The 9,585-nt window shown below is 41.3% G+C and overlaps 1 protein-coding gene across 1 annotated transcript; it reads left to right on the forward strand.

The window, feature by feature from the left end:
- Positions 1 to 3,799: 3,799 nt before the first annotated feature.
- LOC103115984 (tumor susceptibility gene 101 protein-like) lies at positions 3,800 to 5,353 on the forward strand. Its single transcript, XM_060197794.1, is given in 2 exon segments — positions 3,800 to 4,694; positions 4,697 to 5,353. Coding segments are annotated over 2 exon segments (1,098 nt in total). The 5' UTR covers positions 3,800 to 3,925; the 3' UTR covers positions 5,026 to 5,353.
- Positions 5,354 to 9,585: the final 4,232 nt, after the last annotated feature.

Here is a 9,585-nt window from a genome sequence, read left to right on the forward strand (position 1 = left end):
TTATTTACTTATGTTTTTAAAATTTTTTATTTATTCATGAGAAATGATAGGAGAAAGAACCAGACATCACTCTGGTACATGTGCTGCCAGGGATTGAACTTGGGACCTCATGCTTGAGAGCCCAAAGCCTTATCCACTGCGCCACCTCCCAGGCCACTATTTACTTATTTTTAATTAAAAAGACACAGAGCGAAAGATATATACGGAGAGCTACCAGAGCACTGCTCAGCTCTGGCTTATGATGGGGCTGGGGATTGAACCCAGGACTTTTGGAGCCTCAGGCATGAAAGTCTAGTTCCTTCTTCTTAGAACACTTCTTCTTGATTTGGCTTTTCTTTTTCACAACTCCCTTTGTTTGTATGTTTATTTATTTTTGCCACCAGGGTTATCACTGGGGCTTGGTGCCGGCACTATGAATCCACTGTTCCCAGTGGCCATTTTTTCTTTTTTATAAATGAATTAAATTTTATTTCATTTGATAAGGCAGAGAGAAATTGAGAGGGGAGGGGGGATAGAGAGGGAAAGATAAACACCTGCAAACCTGCTTCATCGCTTGTGAAGCAACCACTCTGAAGGTGGGAAGTGGGGGCTCGAACTCGGATCTTTGCACTTGTTGATATGTGCACTTAACTGGGTGTGTCACCACCCAGTCCCAAGACTCCCTTTATCATTATGTTTCATCTTCTGGCCAGTTTGAAATATGTCATGTTCCCTCAAAGCCTTATCTTCTTCATTATATTTTTAAGGATAAAATGCCTGCCTTAGGGCTAGGTGGTGGCGCACCTGATTGATCACACATGTTAGAATGTGCAAGACCCTGGGTTTGATCCCCCACCCTGCTCTCCACCTGCAGGGGTGGGGGGAGCTTTTGAGTGGTAATGCAAGGCTACAGAAGTCTCTCTTTCTCTCTCACTATCTCCCCCTACCCTCTCGATTTCTGGCTGTTTCTATCCAATAATAAAGATAATAAAAAAAATTAAAAATGTCTGCCTTCTTAGACTTGAATAGACACTTCAGAAAAGACATGCAGATGACCCACAGACACATGAAAAAATGCTCACAATCACTTACTATTAAAGAAATATAAGCCAAAGTCACAATGAGATAGCACTTCAGACTGGTGAGAGTGTGGTCTCTATGGGAAGTGGTATGGAAGTTCCTCTACTAATTAGAAATTGAGGGGGGTGGGAGACAGCTCACCCAGTTAACGCTCGCTTTCCCATGTGTGAGGAACCAGGCTTGAGTCCCCAGTCACCACATAGTAGACCCCTCCCCACACACACAATCTTTACACGTAGCAGAGTAATATTATGGTGCCTTTCCTCTATCTTGGAAAAAAAAAAAAGCGGGGGAGAATAAGAGAGAGAAAAAAATGAATATCAGGAGCAGATGAGTATCATGCAGATATTCAGCTCCAGCAAAACCCTAGCCACAAATAAAAGGAAATACCATGTATAACCAGCAACATCACTCTTAGTCATTTATTTGAAGTACGTGCAATTACTAATTCACAGGGATATTATTCACAACAGCCAAACCATGAAAGCAAGTTAAATGCCCATCCATGAATGACTAGATAAAGAAGTTGTAGGATATATAATTAGCGGAATACCACTCAGCTGTTAAAAAGATGAAATCTTGTCGTTCTGAGCCGCGGAGAAGAGAGAGAGGAGGTCCGGGGCAAAGAGGGAAACACAAATTTTTATTTGTGCTGGCACCTCAGAGTTGGGTGCGAGAGAAGCAGGTTGGGCCACGTGGCTGCCTCACGCAGTAACCTTTCCTGGGTCTAAACACCAAAGTGAAGCGCTGGCAAGAGAGAGAGGTGCGGAAGAAGAAGGGCTTTTATAGGAGCAGCTTTCTCGAGAATGGGAAGGGGGAGGAGTAACCATAGCACTCCAGGATAGGATAAGAACTGTCGTGAGAATGGGAGGGGGGAGGAATAACCAAAGCATTCCAAATATTGTGGGGGGGGGGGGTAGACAATGCCCTGAGGGCACAACATGGCGGAACAGGCACTTCGAGAATGTCCCAACTCTTGTGGGAACTAGCAGTAGCCTGAGGGGACAACATGGCAGATGTGACTGCATCTGCACAATTTCCCAGCAAAATCTTGCCTTTCAAGAAAACATGAATAAGAGTTGGGAAGATAGCACAGCAAAAGTATAGCAGAGCAGGGCTATGCAGTGGTGTTCCTAGTTAAGCACACACATCAGAGTGTGGAAGTACCTGGGTTCAAGTTGCTGGCCCCCACCAAGTTGCAGGGGAAGGGAGGTGCTTCATGAGTGCTGAAGCAGTGTTGTTGGTCTCTCTCCCCTCTTCCCTCTCAACCTCTCTATCTAAAATAAACTAATAAATTTTGAACGAAATTATACTCTCGTATCTTATAATTTTGTAAATCACTTAAAAACACAACTACAGCGGGTTTTCTTGCATGAGGCTCAGAAACCCTAGGTTCAATCCCCAGAATCACTATATGCCTGAGCTGAGCATAGCTCTGGTCTCTCTCTTTCATTAAAATTAATAAACAAATCTCCAGAAAAAATATGGTTGCAATTTGAAGTGATTGTGCTACATTTTACACACTTATAGATGAGCAAAGCTATACTTCTCAAATTATATAAGACTAAAGTCAATAAAATTTGATTAAAAACTGTCTTCCAAAAAAAAAAAAACCTGTCTTCCATCTTGCTATTTCTTTTTTTTAAAGACAAATAATGTTGAACATTTTTTATTTTTATTTATTTATTCCCTTTTGTTACCATTGTTGTTTTATTGTTGTAGTTATTCTTGTTGTCATCATTGTTGGATAGTAGAGAGAAAAATGGAGAGAGGAGGGGAAGGCAGAGAGGGGGAGAGAAAGACAGATGCCTGCAGACCTGCTTTACCACCTTACTCCCCTCCAGGTGGGGAGCTAGGGGCTTGAACCGGGATCCTTAAATCGGTCCTTGTGCTTTGCGCCACATGCGCTTAGCCTGCTGCACTACCACCCGACTCCCCACATTACTATTTCTGTTAAGGTGCTACTTACTGATAATTTTTAATTCTTCCAATTTAAATTTTCCTCTGTTTCTATTTGTTTCTTCGGGTATACCTGGTTGAATGTACATACTACAGTGTGCAGGAATCCAGGTTCAAACCCCAGATCTCTATCTGCAAGGGGGAAACTTCAGGAATGGTAAAGCAGTGCTGCACGTGTCTCTCTTTCTCTCTCCCTCTCTAGTTCCTCCTCTCCTCTCAATTTTTCTCTGTCTCTATCCAAAACAAATGAAGTATTTTTTAAATGGACACATCTATTTATTTCTTTTGAAAATTATTTTATTATCTTTATTTATTGGATAGACAGCCAAATCAAGAGGGAAGAGGTGATAGAGTGGGAGAGAGACAGAGAGACATCTGCAGACCTGCTTCACCACTGGCAAAGCTTTCCCACCTGCAGGTGGGGGTGGGGGTTTGAACCTGGATCCTTGCGCATTGTAACATGTGCACTCAACCAGGTGTGCCACCACCTGGCCCCCTTCTATTTATCTCATATTTCATTTTATCACTTGTATGTTAGGACACAAAGGCAGCATCAGCAAATACAAGAGCACTGAAATAATCCCAAGCATCTTCTCAGGCCACAGTGGGATTAAACTAAACTTATCAACAAAAGATTAGTAATAGTCCCAAAATGTGGAAGCTCATCAGTACACTACTTGACAACTACTGGGTCAAACAGGAAATAAAGGAAGAAATCAAAATATTCTGAGAGTTCAATGAAAATGAAGACACGAGCTATCAAAATATTTGAGGCCAACTTCCTGTTGTTAGAGGCAGGGGGGTGGGGGGGCGGCCACTTGGTGTGTGGTTGTGTGGGGCGGCTTGGGGCAGCCCTGGAGCGGCTGACCCTCTGCCTAACCCGGATGGGAGTCGCGCAGAGGCCGCCATGGCCGTGTCGGAGAACCAGCTCAAGAAAATGGTGTCCAAGTACAAATACAGAGACCTAACTGTACGTGAAACTGTCAATGTTATTACTCTATACAAAGATCTCAAACCTGTATTGGAATCATATGTTTTTAATGATGGAAGTTCCAGAGAACTAATGAACCTCACTGGAACAATTCCTGTGCCTTACAGAGGTAATACATACAATATTCCAATATGCTTGTGGCTGCTAGACACATACCCGTATAACCCCCCTATCTGCTTTGTTAAACCTACTAGCTCAATGACTATTAAAACAGGAAAGTATGTTGATGCAAATGGAAAGATCTATCTTCCTTATCTACATGAATGGAAACACCCACAGTCAGATTTGTTGGGGCTGATTCAGATCATGATTGTGGTGTTTGGAGATGAACCTCCAGTCTTTTCTCGCCCTACTATTTCAGCATCCTACCCACCATACCAGGCAACAGGGCCACCAAATACTTCCTACATGCCAGGCATGCCAAGTGGAATCTCTGCATATCCATCTGGATATCCTCCCAATCCCAGTGGTTACCCAGGCAGCCCTTACCCACCTGGCGGTCCATATCCTGCCACAACAAGTTCCCAGTACCCTTCCCAGCCTCCTGTGACCACTGTTGGGCCAAGTAGGGATGGCACAATCAGTGAAGACACCATTCAAGCTTCCCTCATCTCAGCAGTCAGTGACAAACTGAGATGGCGGATGAAGGAGGAAATGGATCATGCCCAGGCAGCACTCAGTGCCTTAAAACAGAGGAAGACCTGAAAAAAGGTCACCAGAAACTGGAAGAGATGGTTACCCGTTTAGATCAAGAAGTAGCTGAGGTTGATAAAAACATAGAACTTTTGAGAAAGAAGGATGAAGAACTAAGTTCTGCTCTGGAGAAAATGGAAAATCAGTCTGAAAATAATGATATTGATGAAGTTATCATTCCCACAGCCCCACTGTACAAACAGATCCTAAATCTGTATGCAGAGGAAAATGCTATTGAAGACACTATTTTTTACCTGGGAGAAGCCTTGAGGCGGGGAGTGATAGATCTGGATGTGTTCCTGAAGCATGTACGTCTTCTGTAGCGTAAACAGTTCCAGCTGAGAGCACTAATGCAAAAAGCAAGAAAGACTGCAGGTCTCAGTGACCTCTACTGACTTCTCAAATCAGCTGGAGATTGAGTTCTTAAAGCATTCTTTTTTCCTCTTTCTTTCTCTTATCAGTAGATACCCAGAATAAGTTATTGCAGTTTATCATTCAAGTGTAAAATATTTTGAATCAATAATATATTTTCTGTTTTCTTTTGGTAAAAGACTGGCTTTTATTAATGTAGTTTCTATCTTCTGTAAGCTCTTTTTGTGCTGAATGTTGGGACTGATTATGCTAAATAAAATTTGTTGCATAAAAAAAAAATATTTGGGACATGGCTAAGGCAGTACGGACAGGGAAGTTCATATCCATACAAACACACATTAGGAAACAAGAAAAAGCATAAATAAACAGCATGATTGCACATCTTAAAGACCTAGAAGAAGAAAAACAAAGGAACCCTAAAGCAACCAGAAGGACAGAAATCACTAAAGTTAGGGCAGAAATAAATAACTGAAAATAAGAAAACCATACAAAAGATCAACGAAAGTAAATGTTGGTTCTTCGAAAGAGTGAACAAAATCAACAATCCTTTAGCCAGACTCACAAAACAAAAAAGGGAAAAGACCCAAATAATTCAGATACTAAATGAAAGAGGAGATATCACAACAGACACCACAGAAATTCAACATAACATGAGAGATTTCTATGAACAACTATATGCCACCAAGCTAGAGAACCTGGAAGAAATGGATGATTTCCTAGATACCTACCAACTTCCAAAATTAAATAAAGAGGAATCATATAATATGAACAGGCCCATCACAGCTAATGAAATTGAAACAGTTATCAAAAACCTTCCCAAGAATAAAAGTCCCAGACCAGATGGTTTTACAAATGAATTCTACAAAACCTTCAAAGAAGAACTAATACCTCTACTTTTAAAAGTCTTCCAGAAGATTGAAGACAGGAATACTCCCTTCCAGCTTCTAAAAAGCCAACATCACTCTGATACCAAAAGCAGACAGGGTCACAACCAAAAAAGACAACTAAAGATCAATACCTTTGATGAACAGAGATGTTAAAATACTGAACAAAATTCTAGCCAACCAGATACAGCACTCTATTAAAAAGATTGTTCATCATGACCAAGTGGGGTTTATCCCAGACATGCAAGGTTGGTTCCATATAAGTAAATCAATCAACGTGATCCACCACATCAACAAAAGCAAGACCAAAGACCACATGGTCATATCAATAGATGCAGAGAAAGCCTTTGACAAAATACAACATCCCTTTATGATCAAAACACTACAAAAAATAGGAATAGATGGGAAATTCCTCAAGATAGTGGAGTCCATATATAACAAACCTACAGCCAGCATCATACTCAGTGGTTAAAAACTGGAAGCATTTCCCCTCAGATCAGGTACTTGACAGGGCTGCCCACTAACACCATTACTATTCAACATAGTGTTGGAAGATCTCGCCATAGCAACCAGGCAGGAGCAAGGAATTAAAGGCATACAGATTGGAAGAGAAGAAGTCAAACTCTCCCTGTTTGCAGATGACATGATAGTACACATAGAAAAACCTAAGGAATCCAGCAAGAAGCTTTTGGAAATCATCAGGCAATACAGTAAGGTGTCAGGCTATAAAATTAACATTCAAAAGTCAGTGGCATTCCTCTATGCAAACACTAAGCTAGAAGAAATTGAAATCCAGAAATCAATTCCTTTTACTATAGCAACAAAAACAATAAAATATCAAGGAATAAACCTAACCAAAGAAGTGAAAGACTTGTATACTGAAAATTATGAGTCACTACTCAAGGAAAAAGACACAAAGAAGTGGAAAGACATACCATGTTCATGGGTTGGAAGAATTAGCATCATCAAAATGAATATACTACCCAGAGTCATCTACAAATTTAATGCTATCCCCATCAAGATCCCAACCACATTTTTAGGAGAATAGAATAAATGCTACAAATGTTTATCTGGAACCAGAAAAGACCTAGAATTGCCAAAACAATCTTGAGAAAAAAGAACAGAACTGAAGATATCACACTCCCAGATCTCAAATTGTATTATAGGGCCATTGTCATCAAAACTGCTTGGCACTGGAACATGAACAGACACACTGACCAGTGGAATAGAATTGAGAGCCCAGAAGCCCCCACACCTATGGACATCTAATCTTTGACAAAAGAGCCCAGACTATTAAATGGGGAAGGCAGAGTCTCTTCAACAAATGGTGTTGGAAAAAAATGGGTTGACCCATACAGAAGAATGAAACTGAACCACTATATTTTACCAAACACAAAAATAAATTCCAAGTGGATCAAGGACTTGGATGGTAGACCAGAAACTATCATATACTTAGTGGAAATTATTGGCAAAACTTTTTTCTGAATATATTTTAAAGATATCTTCAATGAAACAAATCCAGTTACAAAGATAACTAAGGCAAGTATAAACCTGTGGACTACATCAAATTAAAAAGCTCTGCACAGCAAAAGATACCAATACCTAAACAAAGAGACCCTTCACAGAATGAGAAATCTTTACATGCCATACATCAAACAACAGCTTAATAATCAAAATAAATAAAGAGCTTGCCAAACTCAACAAGAAAACAAATAACCCCATCCAAAAATGGGGAGAGGACATGGAGAGAATACTCACCACAGAAGAGATCCAAAAGGCTAGGAAACACATGAAAAAAATGCTCCAAGTCTTTGATTGTCAGAGAAATGCAAATAAAGACAACAATGAGATACCATTTCACTCCTGTGAGAATATTATATGTCAGAAAAAGGTAGCAGCAAATGCTGGAGAGGGTGTGGGGTCAAAGGAACCCTCCTGCACTGCTGGTGGGAATGTAAATTGGTCCAACCTCTGTGAAGAGCAGTCTGGAGAACTCTAAGAAGCCTAGAAATGGACCTACCCTATGATCCTGCAATTCCTCTCCTGGGGATATATCCTAAGGAACCCAACACACCCATCCACAAAGATTTGTGTATACCTATGTTCATAGCAGCACAATTTGTAATAGCCAAGACCTGGAAGCAACCCAGTTGTCCAACAACAGATGAGTGGCTGAGCAATTTGTGGTCTATATACACAAAGGAATACTACTCAGTTATTACAAATGGTGACATCACTGTTTTCAGCCCATCTTGGATGGAGCTTGAAGAAATCACGTTAAGTGAAAGTCAGAAACCGAAGGATGCAACACAACGATTGCCACCTCAACATGCTTCACTTCAGACTGTGTCCAGAGACTTCACGTGTGGAATGACAACCCTTCAACTTCATTACTCGGGTGAGACCTTTCCTTTCATAGTATACTCTAATTTCATCTCAGGTGGTTCACTTTCTAACAAAGTCCCAAAACCTAGATATACACCAGTTTCTGTGAGAGAGAGCATATGTTCACACGTATCCATAAACTACTGCAAAATATATGCCTGAAAGCAGAAGTGCACTAAAGTTTGCAGTGAGTACCCCCCTAACATTTCCTCTCCACTATTCCAAGCTTTGGGTCCATGATTGCTCAACAATTTGTTAGGCTTCGTATGTTAACTCTCTTTTCAGTCACCAGGTTCCAGATGTCATCAGGATGCCAACCAGGCTTCCCTAGACTGAAGACCCCACCAATGTGTCCTGGAGCTCCACTTCCCCAGAGACCCACCCTACTAGGGAAAGAGAGAGGCAGACTGGGAGTATGGACTGCCCATGTTCAGCGGGGAAGCAATTACAGAAGCCAGACCTTCTACCTTCTGCAACCCACAATGACCCTGGGTCCATGCTCCCAGAGGGATAGAGAATGGGAAAGCTATCAGGGGAGGGGGTGGGAAATGGAGATTGGGTGGTGGGAATTGTATGGAATTGTACCCCTCCTACCCTATGGTTTTGTTAATTAATCCTTTCTTAAATAAAAAAAAGAAAGAAAGAAAACGAAGGATGAATATCGGATGATATATGGGGTGATCTCACTCTCAGGCAGAAGTTGAAAAACAAGATCAGAAGAGAAAACACAAGTAGAACCTGAACTGGAGTTGGCGTATTGTACCAAAGTAAAAGACTCTGGTGTGTGTGTGTGTGGGGGGGGGAGTACAGGTCTAAAAAGGATGACAGAGGACCTAGTGGGGGTTGTATTGTTATGTGAAAACTAAGAAATGCTATGCATGTACAAACTATTGTATTTACTGTCGAATGTAAAACATTAATCCCCAATAAAGAAATTAAAAAAAAAAAAAGACATTCAGAAGTAGTAACAGGTGTAGTTGTGACATAGAAGGGAAGAGAAGGCAGGACCATATGGAAAATGGATATATATGAGGAAGAGGGAGAGGGAGAGGAAGAGTTATAGAAATAATAGTCGGGAGTCCGGTGGTAGCGTAGCGGGTTAAGCACAGGTGGCACAAAGCACAAGGACCGGAGTAAGACTCCGGGTTCGAGCCCCCGGCTCCCCACCTGCATGGGAGTCGGTTCACCAGCAGTGAAGCAGGTCTGCAGGTGTCTATCTTTCTCTCCCTCTCTCTGTCTTCC

The sequence above is a fragment of the Erinaceus europaeus genome, chromosome 9 (assembly GCF_950295315.1).
Source record: "Erinaceus europaeus chromosome 9, mEriEur2.1, whole genome shotgun sequence".
Classification (NCBI taxonomy): Eukaryota; Metazoa; Chordata; class Mammalia; order Eulipotyphla; family Erinaceidae; genus Erinaceus; species Erinaceus europaeus.